The 23564-nt window shown below is 42.4% G+C and overlaps 3 protein-coding genes across 6 annotated transcripts in view; 1 reads left to right on the top strand and 2 right to left on the bottom strand.

Annotated features, from left to right (window-relative positions):
- Positions 1-23564, top strand: part of RALYL (RALY RNA binding protein like) — a 1196807-nt gene that overhangs the window by 476569 nt on the left and 696674 nt on the right. The window lies entirely within an intron of this gene.
- LOC120941235 (hemoglobin subunit alpha-3-like) overlaps positions 1-23564 on the bottom strand; it is a 59915-nt gene that overhangs the window by 32463 nt on the left and 3888 nt on the right. The gene's annotated exons all lie outside the window — the stretch shown is intronic.
- On the bottom strand, positions 531-5413 carry LOC120939674 (hemoglobin subunit alpha-3-like). The gene is made up of 4 exons (XM_040352010.1): positions 5398-5413; positions 3419-3671; positions 2805-2823; positions 531-700 (listed from the first exon to the last, which is right to left on the bottom strand). Exons 1-4 carry the CDS (start codon positions 5411-5413, stop codon positions 572-574), a joined length of 417 nt encoding a protein of 138 aa, XP_040207944.1. The 3' UTR covers positions 531-571.

Raw genomic sequence — 23564 nt, forward strand, 5'->3', positions numbered from 1 at the left:
CTTCATGATGCCCACACTTAAGATGGCCCCAGTCAATTTCTATTTTATAAAGTGTCTAAATGCTGTAACAACCTAACAAAACGGACCTTAGTTTACAGACTAACTTTACTAGAATACATTAAGCTTGTGTATTACAGGGGTATATATATTTAAAAAGTGAAATTGTGGCTGGAACTCCGCTTTAAGTCTTACTAAACTGTGTACAATTAATATCAGTCTTGTAAACCCATGTTCACTCTAACTATTTGATTAGGCAGATGTTATTTTTTTAAATTAACCCATAACCTAGCTTGATTTTTTTTTTTAAAAAAGAAACAGTAATTGCCACATATATATTTGTAATAATATCAAAACAAAGCATAATAATGCAACAGTTGATGCAGAAATTAAAAATATGTTGGGCTTTATTCAAGCGCACACCAGATATATATTTGATGGGAGATATACACAAATAAATACTCTTCAAAAACCATTGTAAATTGGTTGTAATTGAAATGAGCCCAAAGAACTCCCAATTGCATGTTGTTTCACTTGCTTTAATTACTGATGTAGCCTGTTATGCAGGGTGGATTTATCTGTACTTGGAGGTGAGGACTGCAGAGTCTAGAGCAAGGAATTTGTCCCAGGCAACTTTAACATCAGCAGTGAAATCACCAGGGAAGTGAGTAGCCAAGACCACCTGGATTGTGCGAGACAGCAGCTGCAAAAAGAAATCGAGAGTATAGATTTTTTTGTATACATAAACACCAAGGGCCAGATCCACATACCTTTACACCTGCGCCGCGTATCAGAGATACGATACGCCGCTGTAACTTTTCCGGCTTTGGTTCGAATCCTGAAAGCTTGCACGCCGAAAGTTACGGCGGCGTAGTGTATCTCTCGGCGCGTAATTCAAATCGGCGGGTAGGGGGCGTGATTCATTTAAATGAAGCGCGTCCCCACGCCGAATGAACTGTGCATGCGTCGTTCCAAAATTTCCCGCCGTGCTTTGCGCGAAATGACGTTGCAACGACGTCATTTTTTTGAACTTAGACATGAGTTACATCCATCCCTATTCACGGACGACTTACGCAACAAATTAAAACATTTCAAATTTCGACGCGGGAACGATGGCCATACTTAACATTGCAAGTCTACCTATACGCCGCAAAATACCAGCTTTAACTATACGCCGGAAAAAGCCGACTACAGACGACGTTCGAAAATGCGATGGCCACGCGTACGTTCGTGGATCGTCGTAAATCGCTAATTTTGCATACCCGACACGGAAAACGAAGACGTACACCTGTCGGATCTAACCCAGAAGCCGTTGTATCTTGTTTTGAGGATTCAAAACAACGATACGACGCGGGAAATTTGAAAGTACGCCGGCGTATCAATAGATACGCCGGCGTACTTGCTCTGTGGATCTGCCCCCTAATATTTATTAAGAACAGTAATGCTCAAACTGTTGTATACTAAGAGCATTTGCTTCCCTGGGTTGCAATGTTTTTTAATGTAATTCTAAGGCTCCATGCACACTGGGAGCTAAAAAAAAAAGCTATAAAAAATGCCAGTAGCTTTGCAGGGAGCCTTTTAACGTTTTTTTAGCGCTTTTGCAATAGCGTTTATTAGCGTTTTTCAGTGTTTTTTTTTTCAGTGGATAAAAAAAACGCTAGCGAGCTGCGTTTTTGAGCGTTTATTAGCGTTTTTCGGCATTTTGCGTTTCTTAGCTCCATTTTGATATTAGGTTTAATGGGAATTTCCAGAAAGTGGAGAAATTATCAACAGGGATAACTTTTTTAATTCAATGTACTTCTAATTCTGCATACACACAATCATTTTTCGGCATGAAAAAAACTTTGTTTTAAAAAAATGCTTTTCGGCTTCTGAAAAACGACATTTTTTTTTTCAAGCATGCTGCATTTTTTAATGACGTTTTAAACAATGTCATTTTTCGGGTTGTAAAAAATGATCGTGTGTTGGCTAAAATGACGTTAAAAACCCGCGCATGCTCAGAAGCAAGTTATGAGACGGGAGCGCTCGTTCTGGTAAAACTACTGTTCATAATGGAGTAAGCACATTCATCACGCTGTAACAGACAGAAAAGCGTGAATCGTCTTTTACTAACACGGAATCAGCTAAAGCAGCCCAAAGGGTGGCGTTATCCACATGCAACTTCCGTTTTATAGTGCCGTCATACATGTTGTACGTCACCGCGCTTTGCTAGAGCATTTTTAAAAAACGATGGTGTGTGGGCAACGTCGTTTTAATGATGAAGTTGGAAAAACGCTGTTTTTTCTACATGCCGAAAAACGTTGTTTTTTTTTCATGCCGAAAAATGATCGTGTGTACGCGGCATAAGGGTTACAGAGCAAACTGCTTCTCCTAAAATTAAAGTGTTTGGTGGAAGATTCTCTGTTTCAATATTTTTTATTAAGGCATTTTCAATCTCCATACAACAAAACGGAACAAATGAAATCGTATAAGGAAGCCATATTATCAAAAGCAGTATAAAACATACACAGAACGTATCCTCGACTGTAATATATATGGTGGTAGTCTACGTATACAATGTAGAATTCTCAGTAGATTTCACCATTCGGCATACACAGTAGTATGCCAATCAATCAGAAGTCAGTTAACAAAACACATGTCAAGGCCAACAAAATTCAAGGCAGTAATTGAACAATCAAATGCGTGGAAAGGCAGAACAGTATTATCATCGATAAAAATGAATAAATTAAAACGAATTACAGGGGCCCAACACCATTCCCAATATATAGAATATCAGGTTAGGTATTGGGACCGCGTGTCAAAGATACAGGTATTCCAAACCTATTACTATAAGTTAAGCAAGGAAAATAAATGTAGTAAAATCAAAAGAAGAAGAAGAAGAAAAAACAAAAACAAAACATAAATGGTATGAGGGGGAAAGTATCTCCGTGCCAGCCAATGAAACATCCGATATCTAGATCAGAAGAGACCTAGGATCATATGACAAATAGTTGATCCATGGATCCCAGACAGCTTTGAAGAAATCTAGTTTGTCATGAAGGATAGCAGTCATATGTTCGTTGAGCATGATCCAGGAGAGTTTGTTTTTAAGGTGGTCGAATGGGAGCATGGCCGACCTCCACGATTTTGCTATAACCATTCTAGCTGAAATAAATATAAATCTTATAAGGCATTTATAAGGCACATGGTGGAAGATTCTCTTCTCTAAATCAGGGGACTTACTACTGTACAATAACTGGCTATTATGTTTACTCTCTGACTTCAATAACTTCCAAGTTAGTCACTCAAAAAGTTTCAACACTATATAATGCTGCAAACACATTTAAAATGTTAACATTTAAACATTTTGTCCATCAGAATCAAGTATTGTATAATAATATTCAGTAGTACTTAGGACAAAGTTTCCTGCATTCACTCTTACTGTAGGTTGATGGCATGCAGGTCACTTAGGGAGGACAGGTTGCCAGCAATGTCATCCAGGTGATTTGCTGCACTTGCAAGAGCATTTATAATCTTTCCACCATGTGTGTTGAGATCAGTAGAGCCAGGAGTCTGGTCAAAGCGGGTGAAATAAGTTTTGGTTTGGGGAAAGCTAAGTAAAAGCCTAACTGAAAATAAAATGACAACAGAAGTTAATAGATAAAAACAGTATACATGAATACAGTATATAGACACTGGGAAAGAAAACAATGTATTTTTTTGCTGGTGTTAAAGCTTGCAGATGAACCTTTCTGTCCTTTATAAAACTGACCTTAAGCAAACTTATCTTCTTGTTTCCTGGCTTTATGGAAACTATTTGCAAACAATGTGTGATACATAAAATATTAGTAGTAGCTATCACTAATTACTTCTTTCTCTCAGTTTTCATTTCAGCTTAAGTCGGCCTGAAAGTGTTTAGTTTTGTAGAGTTGAAACAGGTATAAATTCTGTCAATAGTCTTTTAGCTTTTTAGAAAGGCCATACACCTGGATCATAGAGCTGAATTGACTTATCCTACGTACCATGTTTCCCTGACAATAATGCCGCGTACACACCATCATATTTCGGCATGAAAAAAAACGAAGTTTTTCGGCATTTAGAAAATACCACGTTTTCCCAACTTCATCATTAAAACGACGTTGCCCACACACCATCGTTTTTTAAAAATGGTCTAGCAAAGCGCGGTGATGTACAACACGTACAACGGCACTATAAAGGGGAAGTTGACGCCACCCTTTGGGCTGCTTTAGCTGATTCCGTGTTAGTAAAAGACGATTCGCGCTTTTCTGTCTGTTACAGCATGATGAATGTGCTTACTCCATTACGAATGGTAGTTTTACCAGAATGATCGCTCCAGTCTCATAACTTGCTTCTGAGCATGCGCGGGTTAGGAGCGGGTAGTATTTCCCAAATGTGATTAGGTGGGAGGGATGGGGGTTGTGGGTAGCAGCCTGCTTAGGCGGGCTCTCCCCGACCTCTTCTCCTACCTTCCTGGCTGGGAAGGGTGCTGCTGGTCAGGACGGGGGGTCAGGGACCGTTGAAAAGCCTGTGGAGATAGTGCCCCTGGAGTGGCAGTCCAGGGGTGCCATACATTGCACTAGTGTGTGAGGGGCACTCATCGTTTGGCACCATGGTCACGATCTCCACAAACACACTTTTTAACACCTGCCTCTAGGGCCGAGCCTTTTGGCTAGGACCAGAGGAATTTTTGTTCCTGGCCAGAGGGCCGGCCATCGTATTGCACGGTGGCCACTTTCCACTCACCATTCCCACCTTCCTTTTCCCCCAGTTACTTTTTTTTATTTTACTCCCGTTTGTCACGTTTTGTCTTCTTTATGTTTGGTGCACTGCACTTTTAGTGTGATGAGTAGGGTGCTGGTCCTCGGGCCTGCTCTGAAAGTCTTGGGAGTGGGTGGACATGGCCTTCTGGCTTAGTTTGCCTGCTCTCATGGGGTCTCCCTTTCGGGGGAGCCTCACCGAGGAGGGTTCTGTTTCGGCAGTCCCTCCGAGGATGTTGGGTCCTTGTGGCTTCGGCTGCTTGGGCCATGGTGGGTCCATGTGGCTTCAGCTGCATGGACCACAGTTTACTCTTTTCCCTGCCAGGAGCCTAACGCCCCGTGGGGATCAGAGCTGGGCCTTTTTCGGAGGACCACTTGACGATGCACCCGTCACAGTTTTTTTTTGTGTTTCACTCTTTATGTGTGTGCACATTTTTTCCTGCACCGGGTGAAGTTTTTGGGTTGTGTTTTATGCACGCCACAGGCTTTTCAATTGAGCAAAACCTAGGAGTGTCTCCTATAACTGTTTTGAACTTGTGTGCACACTATTTTATATATATATATATATATAATATAAAATGTACATATGTATCAGGTTGTTGCAAAGGAGCACTGACGGGGCTGACCAGGCACTACTACTAACTTATCTTCTGAACCATGCATGCTGTATGTGCTGATGTAGGGTAAGCATCACTACAGTATATGTTGATTACAAAGCATATACACTCCATTGTGTTAACTGGGCTATTGCTGATCATTGTGGTTTTGTGCAATACATGACATTACATATATTATGAATGTATTCAATTAGATGGCATTTACAAGTTGGAAATGTCATTATTTGTATTAATGTTTTATCTCTTTTCTACCCTTCTGGGGGTTATGAATACCAGCCAAGCATAATTATAGGAGGAAAAGTCCACACATTATTGGACTATCATAATTCTACCTCATAATTGTTGTTTAACAATATATTTGTTGTAAGGGACTTTCGTTAACACAGAATAACTAGTGGCATTATTTTTTTCCATTTGTGTTATGGTGGGGAGGGATTGGAACCCATGCCAGGTCTTTATTACTGTCTGTGCCCCCATTAGGGAGATTCATCCCCTTTTATTTGTCCTGTTTACCATTATCACCAAGAGTGAAAGTGATACAAAATCCCAAATTTAAAGTTGTTATCAGAACAGGAATAGAAAGGAAATAGAGGGGGCACTGGTTCTAGTGACAACCAGGGATTTGTTCACTTTGCAGGGATTTCCTCGTGGTTCTCGTTTTGGCTATGGGACAGGAATTGAAAGGAAATTTCCACAAAGTGACACAGATAACAAACAAAATGGAGAGAGGGTAGAACGCTTTCTTATCCCCTGTACACACGAGTGGAATTTCCGTCGGAAAAAAGTTGGATGGTTGCGTGTTTTTTTTCCAGACGAACGTATTTTCTGAAAATTGAGAACCTGCTCTCAAACTTTTGCTGGCGGAAATTCCGACAGCAAAAGTCTGATGGAGCATGCACATGGTCGGAATTTCCAATGAAAAGCGCACATCAGACTTTTGCTGGTGGAAATTCCGCTCGTGTGTATGGGGCATGACTCTATTTAAAATGAAAAAGTGTTCAACTTGGTAGCTTTTTGTTTCTATTTTAAGCATGCTGCAGAGAAACTCTGACTAAATGCACATGATTTGTAGTTGATTCCGGAGTGTGACTTAAACATAGTGAGACACATTTATATACAATATACCGTATACTGCAAATAGGAACTTATTTAAAGCGGTTGTAAACCGCATAAACTTTTTTTTTTTTTTTTTCAAACCTGCAAGGCAAAAGGCATAATCGGCTAGTATGCACCGCATACTAGCCGATTATGAAATACTTTCCTCGGAACGAGGTGAACACCACTTACCTGCTCCACGCCGAGCAGGATGTCATCTTGCTCCGGCGTGTCTTCCGGGTATCGCCGCTCCAGCGCTGTGATTGGCTGGAGCGGCGATGATGTCGTGCGCGCGGGAGATTTAAAATCGTCAGGGTCCGGCGGATGCCGGTCCTTTCGCCGTGGATTCCCCCCTGCGCATGTGCTGCCCGCATTGCGAGGGGAATATCTCCTAAATCGTACAGGTTTAGGAGATATTCTTTATACCTACAGGTAAACCTTGTTATAGGCTTACCTGTAGGTAAAAGTGAAAAAGTGGGTTTACAACCACTTTAAGCATTTTTAAAGTATTTTTTATTTATTATTTGAAGTCAGACGGCAGTTAAGCACCACTATTTGTGTAAATTCTTCTATCAAGTCCTATGAGGGCTGCCACCATTAAAATGATAGATAGATATGGTGTGTATGCAGTTTTAGAAAACGCACTCCTTAACATGGCTCTAAACAATGAACTAAAGACTATCTAAGCTGTTTCTAGTAATGAAAACTTCTATATTAGTGTTATTAGTTGAAAGTCAGGCTTGTAGCTTTTGGTTCAGAAGGAGCCTTTAGATGCTAGCACTGTACTGAATCTATAAGGTCTACTGTGTTTGTAAACGTTAACCCATTTGTGCCAGTGCCTCTGAGCCCTTTAAAGGGTTTCAGATGCCCAGAGGCAGTGCAGGGTTTATTATCATATGACCGCCGCGATTGGCTGTCACGGTGTTTACATGATCAGGAGCTTTCCGTTAGCTGCCAGTAACTGTGCAGGGCACGCTCTTGGCACAGCTCTAGGTACAATCTGGTATGCAAATATGAGGCCATTCAGCGTTAAGGCCCACCCACCGAGAGGTAGCATATTTACTGGTGTGAAGGGGTTAAAGATCAATATGTAAAAGAACAATTGTGTGTGATACATGTGCATCATTTTTTCTTGGTTATATCAAAAAGTTAATTCATAAAGCCTATCAAGACTTAGAACTGAAGGCAAAACATATTTCTTCAAATGTCATAATTCTATCCCCTATTTTGTAGTCGCTATAACTTTTGCGCAAACCAATCACTAAACGCTTATTGCGATTTTTTTTTTTACCAAAAATATGTAGAAGAATACAAATATGTATCGGACTAAACTGAGAAAAATATATATATTTTTTTAATTTGGTATTTATTATAGCAAAAAGTAAAATTATTTATTTATTTTTTCACAATTCTCAATCTATTTTTGTTTATATCGCAAAAAATAAAAACCACAGAGGTGATCAAATATCACCAAAAGAAAGCTCTATTTGTGGGAAAAAAAGGACGTCAATTTTGTTTGGGAGCCACATCGCATGCCCATGCAATTGTCATTCAAAGAGTGACAGTGCTGAAAGCTGAAATGTTGCCATGTCCCCAGTAAGCAAGTGGTTAATAAATACAGTAATATTCGAACTCCTGTAAACCAATAATATTAGCTTCTCTGGGTTGCAATGTTTATATTGTCCTTTTTTATTTACCGTATATACTGGAGTATAAGCCAAGTTTTTTAGCACATTTTTTTTTGTGCTGAAAATGCCCCCCTCGGCTTATACTCGAGTCACCTTTTTGCGCCTGATCTCCCGGACTTTGGGGACCCAAAGCCAAACTTTGCAAACATGTAGCCCCACTATTCCTCTACAATTGTGCAAAGTTTGTTGTCTGGGGGACCTACGGCTGGGGAGCACCGATTTTTCAAAGCCGGGCACCCCTTCCATAGACTCCCATGTTAAACGTCAGTCTAGTCATGGGCACAGTGAGGCATGGACAGAGTGAAGCATGCACATGGACACAGTGAGGCACAGTGAGGCATGCAGATAGACACCCTATGCTTATACTCGAGTCAATACGTTTTCCCAGTTTTTTGTGATAAAATTAGGTGCCTCAGCTTATATTCGGGTTGGCTTATACTCGAGTATATACTGTATGTATTTATTTATTTATTGTAAAGGTATTTCTGACCCAATTTTACTCAGCAAAGCTAATATTGATCCTGAGTTCAACAACTCAATTCAAAATGTTGCTTATAGCAACCAATACAGTTTTATATTTCAGAGGAAACTAAATGCCGCGTACACGCGGTAGTTTTTTGTGATGAAATAAAACAACGTTTTTAAAAACGTCATTTAAAATGATCGTGTATGGGCTTCACATCGTTTTTTGTCTTCTAAAAAACGACCAAAAAAAAAATTCGAACATGCTTCAATTTTTTATGTCGTTTTTCAAAATGTCGTTTTTTGTGTCATAAAAAATGATCGTGTGTGGGCAAAAACAACATTTTAAACAACGTTTTAAACCCGTGCATGCTCAGAAGCAAGTTATGAGACGGGAGCTTGAATGGAACAGAGTGCCGTCGTACGTGTTGTACGTAACCGCGCTTTGCTAGAGCATTTTCAGAAAACGATGGTGTGTGGGCAACGTCGTTTTTTATGATGAAGTTAGAAAAACGTCATTTTTTTTTCATGATGAAAAACATTGTTTTATTTCATCACACAAAATTACTGTGTGTACGCGGCATAAGAATCAGATTGGTTACTAGAGAAAAGCTTCACTGCTGTTTACTTTTTTTATTTATCGAATTCTTGAATGTTACAGAAGAAACTGTTTCTCTCAAAGGTATCTAATGATAGTATCTGGTGAAAGGTGTTCAACTCCAAATCATGGGACACAATACTAACATACAGTATCTGGCTATAATTATGCCGCGTACAGATGGTCGTTTTTTGTGATGAAAAAAAAACGACGTTTTAAATCATGAAATAAAACGACGTTTTTGAAACATCATTTTCAAAAACGACGTTGCCTACACACCATCGTTTTTTCACAATGCTCTAGCAAAGCGAGGTTACGTTTCACCACTTTTTTCCATTGGAACTAGCTTCTGGGCATGCACGGGTTTAAAAACGTCGTTTTAAACGTCGTTTTTTGGTACACACGGTCAATTTCTGTGAAACAAAAAACGACGTTTTGAAAAACGACACAAAAAATTCGAGCATGTTCGAATTTTTTTTTGTCGTTTTTCAGAAGACATAAAACGACGTTTTCTCCCACACACGATCATTTTAAATGACGTTTTCAAAAACGTCGGTTTTTTTCATCACAAAAAACGACCGTCTGTACTCTCTGGCTCCAATACCTTCTAAGATAGTGAACCAAAACAAGTATGAATATCAAGAGTTTTGGCATCACATTTTACTGACTCTTGAAAACTTGAATGTAGAGAATAATCATGACCGGCCAGAAGCTATTATTTTTGAAGAGGTCAGCAATAACAGCCTTTGTTTTTGTTTAATGACAACTTTCCTAAAAACTGTCATAGCATCCCCAGTATATTTAGTACTTAAAGCACGACCCTTAAAATATTAGCATCAAAACTGAGGCCCCCAGAGTTTCAATACTACAATATATAATGCTATAAAAATTTAGAACCAATGTGATTTGTCCACCTGAATCAAGTTATCTTATTATTGTATAACAATGTTCAGTGGCACTCATGGCAAAAGTTCCTGGATCCACTCTTAGGGTAGGGTGACCAGACATCCGGAGTTTCAGGGGACAGTCCCCTGATTGAGGACACTGTCCCCGGACCAAGTCTGTCCCTGGTTTTGTCCCCAGATTGGATTTAATAGGGAGCAGGGCAATTTCAAAGACAGCCAGTGCAGAATTAATATTCAAAAATTGGAATTACACCCCTGCTCCGCCGTGCCTACTAGCATAGGGGGGTTGTATTTTTTCCCATTATCTGTGCCCCTTTCTGATGATCATGTGTTGGTCGGAGCAAATATTTCTTCAGTTTCGGTCGCATGCTCATTCAGCTTTGCTCGCATGTTCTTCTGCCTTGGCTCAAATCCTGGCCAGCCACCTGCCTATCTCCTTGCCTTCCCTGGCGGAGGGATCTTCCTCAGCTCCCCATCCAGTAGTAGCCTGGGCCCGAAGAGTAAGACTTGAGAGGCTGTGAGGCGGGCGGCGGCAGGCACAGAGTGCTGATTGGTGCCATTACTAGTAAAGAAAAAATATGTCCCCGGATTTCATTTTAAAAATCTGGTCACCTTATCTTATCAGTAATGATCCGCCTCCGTGTGTCCGTCAGCTCAGTGGGGATCCTCTGTAAAATCCCAGCTGAGCCGTCGGCTGACAGGGCGCTCCCCACACACTGTGCACACTGTGCAGGGACCGCCCTGTCTTTCCTCCGCTCTCCCCTATGGGGGGATCGGATGAACACGGACCGTATGTCCGTGTTCATCCGATCCACAGACGGAAGAAAAAATAGGATTTTCTTCCGTCTGCAAAATCGGAGCTTTGCGGAGGCGGGTGATTACGGGTGTCAGCGGATGTTCATCTGCTGACACCCGCAATCACATAGGGACCAATGTATGTCCCGTTTTCATCCGCAAACGGATGGATGAAAATGCGGACATACAGTCCGCACATGTGAAAGGGCCATTAGGTCATAGGCATGCAGGTCACTGAGGGAGGACAGGTTGCCAGCAAGGTGATTGGCTGCACCTGCAAGAGCATTCAGAATCTTTCAGGGGTGAGGTCAAAGTGGGTGAAATATGTTTTGGTTTGGGGGAATCTAAAGAAAAAGCCTAATGCCGCGTACACATGACCGTTTTTCATGACGTGAAAAATTTTATTTTTTTAATTGGTCATTAAAAACGACCGTGTGTAGGCTCCAGAGCATTTTTCTCGACGTGAAAAATGGGCATTACAAATTTAGAACATGCTCTAATTTTTCGCGTAGTTTTTTACGTTGTCATTTTTTACGTCGTTGAAAAACGGTCGTGTGTAGGTTTTAACGACGGAAAAAACGTGCATGCTCAGAAGCAAGTTATGAGACGGGAGCACTCATTCTGGTAAAACTAGCGTTTGTAATGGAGATAGCACATTCGTCACGCTGTAACAGACTGAAAGCACGAAGACTGAAAAGGAGGAATCGTCTCTCACCGAACCTTTACTAACACGGAATCAGCAAAAGCAGCCCAAAGGGTGGCGCCATCCAAATGGAACTTCCCCTTTTTAGTGCTGTCGTACCTGTTGTACGTCACCGCGCTTTGCTCGATCATTTTTTTTTTCACGATCGTGTGTATGTTTTTTCTATGACATTAAAATTGGTCATGTGTACGCGGTATTACAGAAAATAGTGTCACTGGGGGGGGCGGGGGCAACACTGTATCTTGGCCTAGGCCAACAAGGCTGAGGGCTAGGGCAGCACTTTGCAGGAGGGCAGCATGAAAAGAGTCCCTGCCAGCTTGCGATACACTTTTAGTGCAGTGCCAGTCTTATGAGGTGGACTGGGCCGCAGGACAAATCGGTCTGGTGCCCCATAAAGAGGCCGCACTGCTGCCGGTATGATAGGGATGGTGCAGACACAAGGGACACTGACATGATCACATATACCTGTCAGTTAGGTAGTAGGACTCTCCTGCAACCCTTTGTTTGTGTCAGTTGTACATATTAGGGAATCTTAATTTTATTTCTGTTGATTGCTGATGAGAAAAAAAAACAGATGCATTTATTTGTTTCTGCCCCCAATCCTTCCTTTGCTCACTGCCTTGACCACATACCTCCATCACTGTGCTATGTTTTATGCTGCACCACTGGCATGGTTATATCTTCTTAGTCTTGCATAAATTTTGCAGAAATTTGTCCTTAAAGTAGAACTATAGACAACACTTTTTCTTCCATTTTGGATACAGTAAGGGATGGTTATAGCCCCTGTTAATTTTTTTGCCATCTGTTAATTTCTCTTTATTTCCTGCCCCATAGCCAAACATGAAGTGGGAGAATATCTCTGCAGATTAAGGGAATCTCCCCCCAAGGCCCTCAGAACTAGTGTCCCCACTGGAATATTTCAGGGAAGGTCTTAAAAAGGAAGGGGTGTGATCTTGACAGGAAGGGTGGATCATATTTAAATTAGGGGTTGCACGATTTTAGTCAGGCCTAGGGCAGCACAAAACCTAAATACATCACTGGACGGGTAGTACGGGCCGCACCGGGTGACACCCGCCAGAGGGGTGACACCTCTGGGCAGCGGCAACTCCTACACTGATCTCTCGCTTCTCGCCGGGAGTCTCACACGGTGGAGCGGACCAAAGCCACCTCTCCCTCCTCTATCTTTACATCTACAGAAGGGGGAGGTGGCTTCAGTGCGCTCCGCTGTGTGAGAGGGAGTCCAAGGGACATACTGCTATATCCTGCATGGTTCTGAGGTCTGTTTAATGTAATGCAAATGGACATGTGCTGGGGGTGCTATAAGAGGGGAGAGGGGGTCAGCCCTGATGGAGTGGGGTCTGCACTGAGGGGGGTCTGCACTGAGGGGGGTCTGCACTGATGGAGGGGGTGGTCTGCACTGAGGGGGGTATGCACTGATGAAGGAGGGTCTGCACTGAGAGAAGTCTGCATTGATGGAGGGGTGTCTGCACTGAGGGGGGTCAGCACTGATGGAGGGGGTCTGCACTGATGGTGGGAGGGTCAGCACTGATGGAGGTGGGGGGTCTACACTGAGGGGGTCAGCCCTGATGAAGGGGATCTGCACTGAGAAGGGTCAGTACTGATGGAGTGGGGGTCTGCATTGAGGGGGGTCTGAACAGATGGAGGTGAGTCTGCACTGATGGGGGGTGGTCTGCACTGAGGATGGTCTGCACTGATGATGGGGGTCTGCACTGAGGGGGTTTTGCACTGATGGAGGGGGTCTGCATTGATGGGGGGGTTTGCACTGAGGGGGGTCTGCACTGATGGAGGGGGGTCTGCACTGAAGGGGGTCATCACTGATGGAGGGGAGGGTCAGCACTGATAAGGGGCAGCACTGATGGAGGGGTGGGCTGCACTGATGAAGGGGGATCTGCACTGATGGAGGGGGGTCTGCACTGATGGAGGCTGGTCTGCACTGAGGGGGGTCTATACCTAAATGTAAGTATACTACTACACTATGTTAGCATAGAGAAAATAGGCCAAGACTCTTTGATGGTAGCTCGAATAAGTATACAGTATTATGACATGGTAAGGTAAACGGAATGAACAAATGCTCAGATACTCTATGTAAAAAACAGCAACTGGAACCCCATACCAGCTGAACTACAGATTGATGAGATGGTGGAAATGTGTACTGGATGCAGTTACTCAAGGGAGCTCCTTTACCAACAAGGACAGCGAGTGGCAGTTGCAGGGAATTCCTTGATGTGCATCCAGGACAGCATCCTACAAAACTAAAATGTTTTTCCAATTTGTGAGCCATAGTGTGAAGGATGTGGTCTGTTCCTGGATGATTGTTCTAGCAATCAAAGCTTCACATTAGCTAATACACTTCCCCCCATCATGAATTATCAAAAGGGGACAAAGCTTTATTAATTGCTTCACTGTCTCTACAGTCTGTACTACATGGGCAAGACTACTACTCCCTTCAGGGATTGGTGTATCGTGTATCTCTATCCATAGGCAATTTCTTAATTGATTTCTGATCAAGGTGGCACAACACTTTGTGGAGCAAAATCACTCTATACTGACTCAAAGGAGATGGATCCATGAACTATAAGCCTTAGCTCCTAAGGGACAAGACCCTGACTCATGGAGAAATAAAGAGTGGACCAGTTAGTGGCATATAAGCTATTTGACTGGGTGGTAATCTGGCTGTTGGCTTTCATTACAGTTCTTCTGACCATGATCTCTTCAGGGATTTTCTTGACACACAAGTTGGATTGTGTTTTTTTGTGTGGTGTGATATATCTTGTTTTTAGGGTTGCACACTGTGCATCTTGCTACTTATCTTTTATTCCTGTTAGTGAGGGCCTTTTCTTTCCCTAGTCTGCTACCCAGGGCTTTTTTTTCAGCAGGAACGCAGTCCTGACACCTCCAACACTTAATGTCCCTGGTGGTGTGGGGATCTTTTTTGAAGGGGGGTTAATTGTTGCTGGGGAGGCCTATTGTTTCTGGATGGGGGATCTGTTTATGGGGTAGGGTTTGATTGTTGCTGGGAGGAATCTACTTGTGAAGGATGGGTCTATTGTTACTGGCTGCTGGAGGATCTGTTGTTACTGGTGGGGGTCTATTGCTGCTGGGGTGAATCTATTGCTGCTGGGGGAGGTCTTTTGCTTTCGGGGAGGGGTGTTTATTGTTGCTAGTGAGGATCTATTGTTGCCGTAGAGGGGTTCTGCTGTTGCTGGCCGGATATTTCTTGTTCTCGTTAACAAATTAACAAATTTCATATGAATTAGCATCTTGAAATGATACTTGTACTGGGAGGTGGGTATGGGGTGGAACCAAAGAATGGTGCTCGAAGGTTGTCAAGGGGGCGGAGACAAGTTGTGACTCATAAGGGGGGAGTACCTGCACCTATTTTCTGGGAAAAAAAGCCCTACGGCTACCTAACCTTACTCCAATCGCTGTTCAAATTTTGCCACCAGGACAACAACCTCAAACATACAGACAATTAGCTAGATTCACAAAGAGTTAAGCCGACGTATCAGTAGATACGCTGTTGTAACTCTGAATCTAAGCTGTCGTACATTTAAGTGTATTCTCAAATTGAGATACACTTAAATGTAGCTAAGATACGACTGCCTGCGCCGTTGTATCTTAGCTGTCTAGTTCCGCCGGCCGCTAGGGGCGTGAACGCTGATTTACGCCTAGAATGCGTTAGGGTCCTTTCACACTAGCGGACCGTTCGTCCGCTCATTACAAGTCCGTTAACGGACTTGTAATGAATCCCTATGGCAGGGATAAGCAATTAGCGGACCTCCAGCTGTTGCAAAACTACAAGTCCCATCACGCCTCAGCCTCTGGGTGTCATGCTTTGTGGCTGTCAAGAGTATTGCTATGCCTCATGGGATTTGTAGTTCTGGAACAGCTGGAGGTCCACTAATTGCATATCCCTGCCCTATGGGAACGCGTCCGTTAGCGGATGGAGCATCCGCTAGCGTCCGCGTCAGTCGGGATCCGCTTTTCCGAACGGAAGAAACCCTATTTTTCTTCCGTTCGGCGGAGCGGAACTGATGCAGACGGACAGACGGTCCGTCTGCATCAGGTTCCCCATAGGGCAGAGCGGAGCAGAGACAGGGCGGTCCCTGCACTGTGTGCGGGGACCGCCCTATCCGCCGACAGCTGAGCGGGGACCCCCGCTGAGCCGACGGAGACACACGGAGCGGACCCGGAAACGGTCCGCTCCGTGTGAAAGAGCCCTAAATCAGCGAGATACGCCTATTCACGAACGTACACTTGCCCGTCGCAGTAAAGATACGCCATTTACGTAAGGCGTTTTCAGGCGTAAAGTTAGTCGAACAAATAGCAGGCCTAGCCAATGTTAGGTTTGGCCGTCGTTCCCACGTCGAAATTTTGAAAATTCCTTGTTTCCGTAAGTCGTCCGTGAATTGGGGTTGGACGTAATTTACGTTTACGTCAAAACCAATAAGTCCTTGCGGCGTACTTTGGAGCAATGCACACTGGGATATGTCCTTTGTGAATACATCACTTGCCTCTCTGACTTATGGTGGCGTAGCGTAAATACGATATGCTACGCCGGCTCAAAAATACGCCGCCCTACGTTAATACAGCTATTATTAAGAACAAGAGGTCCTGGAAATTATAGTTTGGCCTCCTCAGAGCTCTGACCTCAACATCATTAAGTCTGTCTGGGATTACATTAAGAGACAAAAGGATTTGAGGTAGCCCACATCCACAGAAGATCTGTGGTTAGTTCTCCAAGATGTTTGGAAATACTTCCTGTCGGTCAAATTCCTTCAAAAACTGTGTGCAAGTGTACATAAAATAATTGATTGATGCACAAAGGGTGGTCACACCAAATGTTAATTTGATTTAGATTTTTCTTAATTTACTTTCCAATTTGTTATTTGATAACTATAGCTATTAACACTTCTATTTATGAAAGAATTCTTAGTTTACAGCATTTTTTCACACCTCCCTAAACTTTGGCACAAGTGTATGTATTTAGCTGCTGCAAAGGAGCTCTCACAGAACTGACCAGGCAAACTGACTTATCTTCTGAACCATACATGCTGTATGTGCTGACATAAGGGTAAGCATCTTATCACTATGTGTTGATTACAAAGCATATACACTTCTTTTGAGTTGTGTTTTGTGATCAGCTATTGCTGATCATTGCTGTTTAGTGCAATTCATGTTATTACACATATATTATGAATGTATTCAATTAGATAACATATACAAGATGGAAATGTCACTGTTTTAATTAATGTTTCATCTCTTTTCTACCCTTCTGGGGGTTAGGAATACCAGCCAAGAATATTTCAAACAGGAAAAAAGTCCACACGTTATTATCATAATTCTGTCTCATATTTGTTATTTCGAAAGAGTAACAATATTCCTTTTTTGTATGAGACTTTTGTTAAGACACTTTCTAAGGGGAAAATGTTTATGCATTATCAGCCTATTATAATTCAGCCTCATATTTGTTATTTCCAAGGAGTGACAATTTCTCTCTTTTGTTAGGGTTTTTGTTAAACATTTAACCACTTCCCGTCCAGCCTATTCTAAAATGACGGCTGGGCGGAACATTCCTTGTTCTGCGTGGATGCCATATGAGATCCTCCTGGAACGCTCCTTGCACGCACCCCATGGGCTGCTGTGCGGTGCAATCTATCACTGATCAGTGTACCGGCCGGTTGCTGGTACCATGTGATCGCATGACAATTGTACACAATGGATTGCTTCCTTTCACGCCATTCATTGTGAACAATTGTGTTGCTAGCCATGATTGGTCACAGTGATCACATGGTATAGACAGGACCAATCATAACTCATCTGTACCATGTGATTTGCTGTGGCCAATCAAAGCTAATTTTAACAATACACACTGAATTAATCTGTTTAGTTTAGTAAAAATGGATGCTTATACCAGTGAAATTCACTGGTATACGCAATCCTCAGAGTAGTACAGTGTGTATTACTCTGGCCTCAGTGTGTTAAAAACAACTTTTTTTATTTGTATCTATTTATTTATTTTTTACATACAGTCACCAGGCAGTGTCCCTAATCACTGCCACATCAAAAAGAAAAGTTGTGAAAAAATTAAATCTCCTAATTTCCCCAAAAATTGTGATTAAAAAAATGACAACTTCAAAAAACTCACCATTGCCTCTTGCTAAATACCTTTGTATATACCTTATATTTTGTAAACGCTATCAATTTAGCGCAAACCAATCGATAAACGCATATTGCGATTTTTTTTTTTTTTACCAAAAATAGGTAGAAGAATACGTATTGGCCTAAACGTATCGGCCTAAACTGAGGACATTTTTTTTTTCTATCTTTTTTGGGGATATTTATTATAGTTTTTTTTATATCGTTTTTTTTTCAAAATTGTCACTATATTTTTGTTTATAGCGCAAAAAAAAAAAAAACGCAGAGGTGATCTAATACCACCAAAAGAAAACACTATTTGTGGGGGAAAAAAAGGACGCCAATTTTGTTTGGGAGCCACGTCGCACGACGTTAAAGCGACGCAGTGCCGAATCGCAAAAAGGGGCAAAATCCTTAACATACATAATGGTCCGGGTCTTGAGTCGTTAATTAACTTATGCAATCAGCAGGTTACAAGAATCCATAACATGGAATTATGTCAGTGTAACATTGCAGAGTACAGTCCAGAATACATGGTAATAAAGAGCAATGTCATCTCTTCCAAACCTTGGATCGCTGAGTGGTACAATAACACTTCAGATACTTCATGTTATCCTGGAGAGGTGCTATGTAACAGTCACACAGTTTACAGGGGTGTTGTGGTGCTACTCATTGTTCAGGGAATGCTGCTTATGTCCCAATAGGCCTGAAGCCTCCACTAGTTCTTCCATGGCTAACTCCAAGGCACAAGGGGTGACATCCGGAAGTAGGTTCACCACGTGTCCCGGGACAGTCCCGCATTGTTCAGGTCTCATACAATACAGTGAAAACTGAAAAATAAAACTGACACAGCCACCCCCCTCCACGGTCCAATCTGATGCGCCCAAAAAAGTCTGCCACATCGCTGCTTTACTTACTGACAGTACTTGTCCTGGCCGGGAATGCCTGGAGGAGCACAATCCCCGCCCCCTGCTTGTGATTGGAGAAATCATAAATGTTTATCATATGTTATGTTATGTTTATCATAATATGAGGTGATCCACAGGTCATTGTATATTACCAGGATGTGTTATGTGGGGGAGGGTGGATTTCTCACTTGTTATACTGTGGATCACCTCATATTATGATAAACATAACATAACATATATGATAAACATGTCCAAGCTAGATATGTAAATAACCTGTCACTCAAAGCAAGGAAAGAGGCTTTCGGACTTTTAATTTAGACAGGGTTTTATCTGGAAGTCTGTTAATTCTGTTAAAAGAGGATTGCTCAGAGCTGGATTAACACTGTGTGGCAAGACCGGGCACATATGATAGGAAATCTTATTCTCTAAATTGTGACATCCACTTTAAATAGGCAGCAGGACAACATAGAGGAATTTACAAAATGGGGACTGTCCCAAAATGAAAGAGGAAAGAGGAACCCAACATTTTCACCTGCATACACCTTCCTCCTTCTAAAATCCAAATGCACCCCATGCTTGCAAAATTATAAATAATGATAGCAGAGATCAAGCAAAGTGCTTTAGGTAACATATATGCAACAACAAAACACAGTGGAACAGCAAGAAAAAACATTAACCATTAAAGTTCAGCAATTGGCATCATCAGCAGATAACTACACACTGGGCCAGATTCAGGTAGAAGTGCGGCAGCGTAACGTATCGGCCTCCGGCGTAAGCCCGCGTAATTTAAATGGGTGTGTGCCATTTAAATTAGGCGTGCTCCCGCGCCGGACCTACTGTGCATGCTCCGTTTCGAAATTCCCGCCTTTGCTTTGCGCGCAGTGACGTCATTTTTTTGAACGGCGACGCGCGTAGCGTAATTCCGTATTCCCGGATGGCTTACGCAAACGACGTGAATTTTAAAATTTCGATGCGGGAATGACGGCCATACTTTATACAGCGATACGTTTGCTGTGTAAAGTTAAGGCACCAAAAACGACGACTAACTTTGCGATGGGAAACTAGACTAGCGGTGACGTAGCGAACGCGAAAATCTGTCATGGATCGCCGTAACTAATTTGCATACGCGACGCTGGTTTACGGTGCAAACTCCCCCCAGCGGCGGCCGCGGTACTGCATCCTAAGATCCGACAGTGTAAAACAATTACACCTGTCGGATCTTAGGGCTATCTATGCGTAACTGATTCTATGAATCAGTCGCATAGATACTCTGAGAGATACGACGGAGTATCTGAGATACTCCGTCGTATCTCCGCTGTGAATCTGGCCCATAATACTTGGGATCTGACATATGCTCCATCTTCCCAGTCTGGGGATGCGGGTATTGCACACAAAAGAAAAGGTTCTCTCTCAGTTGGAGCACAAGAATAACCCAATCCTTCTGAATGTGCTGCAGAAACTGTGGCACCTGCAGAAACTCTGGTATACTGGGTTATGTGCCACTTTGTTAATAACTGTTTTGGAACCTGTAGAAAGTACCACATAGCATGGGCATACACAGTTGGACGCTGTTTTTCAGTTTGTCAAATAAAGACTCAGAAACATGGGGAAAATCAGCTCTATGCTCCACTTTAACAAAAAGGTTTAAATACCTTTGCAAATGGGATAACCGAGTGGGAGCACATTCTTGTCCCTTTTCTTGGAGCAGGTAATGCTGTGGCTTCTCGAGAAAAAGCACTGAAGGTAGTCTGCATGACTGGATGTAAAAGTTGGAGTTGCACAACCTGCATTAATGTACATACTAAAATATCCTGACGTTAACACTGTATCTATATGCATACAATATACAGTGGAACCTCAGATTACGAGCATAATCCGTTCCAGGAGAATGCTTGTAATCCAAAGTACTCGCATATCAAAGCGATTTTCCCCATTGAAGTCAATGCAAACTAAAAAAAATGTTTACGCATTGACTTCAATGGCATGCAATACCGCATGTGGCCATATGTGGGGGCGCCGAAGAGCCTCAGAAACACACGGAAAGGGCCGAGGACAGCTCAGAAATGCTTGGGAACAGACTATTTCTGAGTCTTTCCTAGAATTTCCTATCGGCTCCGGCACCCCCACCTCAGGCCAAACGCAGTACTGCACACCACTGTGGCTTGAATCCTGCTCATTTTGCAAGACAACACTCGCAAACCGAGTATTTCTAAATATTCGTATTCGTATTCATATTGCGAAACGCTCATTAACCGCGTCACTCGCAATACGAGGTTACACTATATAGGCTAAGATTACATATCATGTTTTAATATTAGTGCCAGTGAATATCATCACAAACATCTGAAAACAATAAAATAAGTATATAAAGTGCATCAATAAATTCTGTAGTATAGTCCAATAATAATTGTGTGTTCAATCAGGTTAAATAGTGATAGCAGTTTGTTTAAGGTGATGTCCCAGTGTGTGTACTTTCACCGCTTTTGGTCACCAATGTGCTCCCAGAACTCTCACATTAAATAAGGTTAATGCCGCGTACACACAACCGTTTTTCGGGTTCTAAAAAATTACGATTTTAAGGGTCTAGAAAAAACTATGTTTTTTTTTTCAACCCGATCATTAAAACTGCCTTGCCTACACATGATCGTGAAAAATGCTCTAGCGCAGCGCGCTGACATACAACACGTACAACGGCACTATAAAGGGGAAGTTCCATTCGGATGGTGCCACCCTTTGGGCTGCTTTAGCTGGTTTTGTGTTAGTAAAAGACGATTCGCGCTTTTCAGTCTGTTACAGCGTGATGAATGTGCTTACTCCATTACGAACGGTAGTTTTACCAGAACAAGCGCTCCCGTCTCAAAACTTGCATGCGCGGGTTTTTCACGTCATTAAAGCCCACACACGACAATTTTTTACAACCTTAAAAACGACAACGCTAAAAACTTAGTGAAAAAATAGAGTATGTTCGAAATTTTTAATGCCCATTTTTTAGATCGTGAAAAATGCTCTGGAGCCCACACACAATCGTTTTTTAGAACGTGTACGCGGCATTAGACTATTTTCATCAAGTGGTCAGGTCAGACAGGGTAAAGGAATCCCTCCTTATCCTGTCCAAACAGTTCATCCAGATTGGGATCAAGGTCCCTTTTGATTTTCAAACTGAGGAAGCCAAAATCCTTTTGGGAGAATGTGCTCTCCACACAATTTCTCTTCCTTATCACTATTTCACCTGATTGAACATACAGTTACTATTGGACTATACTACAGGATTAATTGATGCACTTTATATACTTATTTTATTATTTTCAAATGTTTGTTATGATATCCACTGGCACTATTATTAAGGCATGATAAGTGATCTTCGCCTATATATTGTATGCATATAGAAGATACAGTGTTACCTACAGGATATTTTAGTATTCACATTAATGCAGGTTGCGCAACGCCAACTCCTGGATATACAGTGGCGGAGGCATACTTACATGGACACGCATGCAAGGGGGTCCGCAGCGGATGTCCTATGTATACCTATGTGTATCTTCACAAACTGCATATTCCATTGTTATATGGCCGCATGTTTTATATGATTTAACCACTTAACCCCCGGACCATATTGCTGCCCAAAGACCAGAGCACTTTTTGCAAAATGGGACTGCGCCGCTTTAACTGACAATTGCGTGGTCGTGCGACGTGGCTCCCAAACAAAATTGGCGTCCTTTTTTTCCCACAAATAGAGCTTTCTTTTGGTGGTATTTGATCACCTCTGCGGATTTTATTTTTTGCGCTATAAACAAAAATAGAGCTTCAATTTTTTTCCTCGGTTTAGGCCGATACGTATTGTTCTACATATTTTTCTTAAAAAAAAATCGCAATAAGCGTTTATTGATTGGTTTGTGCAAAAGTTATAGTGTTTACAAAATAGGGGGTATTTTTATGGCATTTTTATTAATATTTTTTTTTACTAGTAATGGCGGCGATCAGCGATTTTTTTTCGGTACTGCGACATTATGGCGGACACTTCGGACACTTTTGACACATTTTTGGGACCATTGGCATTTTTATAGCGATCAGTGCTATAAAAATTGGATTACTATAAAAATGCCACTGGCAGTGAAGGGGTTAACACTAGGGGGCGGGGAAGGGGTTAAGTATGTCCCTGGGTGTGTTCTTACTGTGGGGGGGGGTGGCCTCACTAGGGGAAACACTGATCCTCTGTTCATACATTGTATGAACAGAAGATCAGCATTTCCCCCCCTGACAGGACCGAGAGCTGTGTGTTTACACACACAGCTCCCGATCCCCGCTCTGTAACGAGCAATCGCGGGTGCCCGGCGGCGATCGCGCCCGCCGGGCACCTGCACGGGAGTCACGGACGAGCGGGGGGCGCGCACGCGCCCCTAGTGGCCGCATAAAGAGCCACCGTATAGCTATGGGCTCTCGCCCAGGAGAGCCGACCTGCCGCCGTAGAATGACGGCGGCTGGTCGGCCAGTAGTTAATACTTGAATTTTTTGTGTTCTACTTTGTACAATAAATTATACTATTTTTTTTACCCTTTGTGGTTATACAATCTGTGCCTACAAAGTCCAGCCCTTGAGGGGAAACGTATTTTCTATATCAGGCTGATAACAGAGGAACCGTTCAGAAGAGGGCTATGAGATAACAAAATACTGCAGATATATGTGCCCAGCTCAAATTTCATGAATCGGGTTTACATCCACTTTAAATCAGCCTGCCTCCTGTTTCCTGGTTCACTTTCCAACCACTCAGAAAACAAATGACTTCAGAGGTTACACCTCTTTCTTATTCTTTTGACCAATCATAGTGTGTCCTGCAGACTAGGCCAAACTGTAGGCATGGTACCCCATTTTCATTCACATAA

This window comes from Rana temporaria, chromosome 5 (assembly GCF_905171775.1).
Source record: "Rana temporaria chromosome 5, aRanTem1.1, whole genome shotgun sequence".
In the NCBI taxonomy this organism is placed as follows: domain Eukaryota; kingdom Metazoa; phylum Chordata; class Amphibia; order Anura; family Ranidae; genus Rana; species Rana temporaria.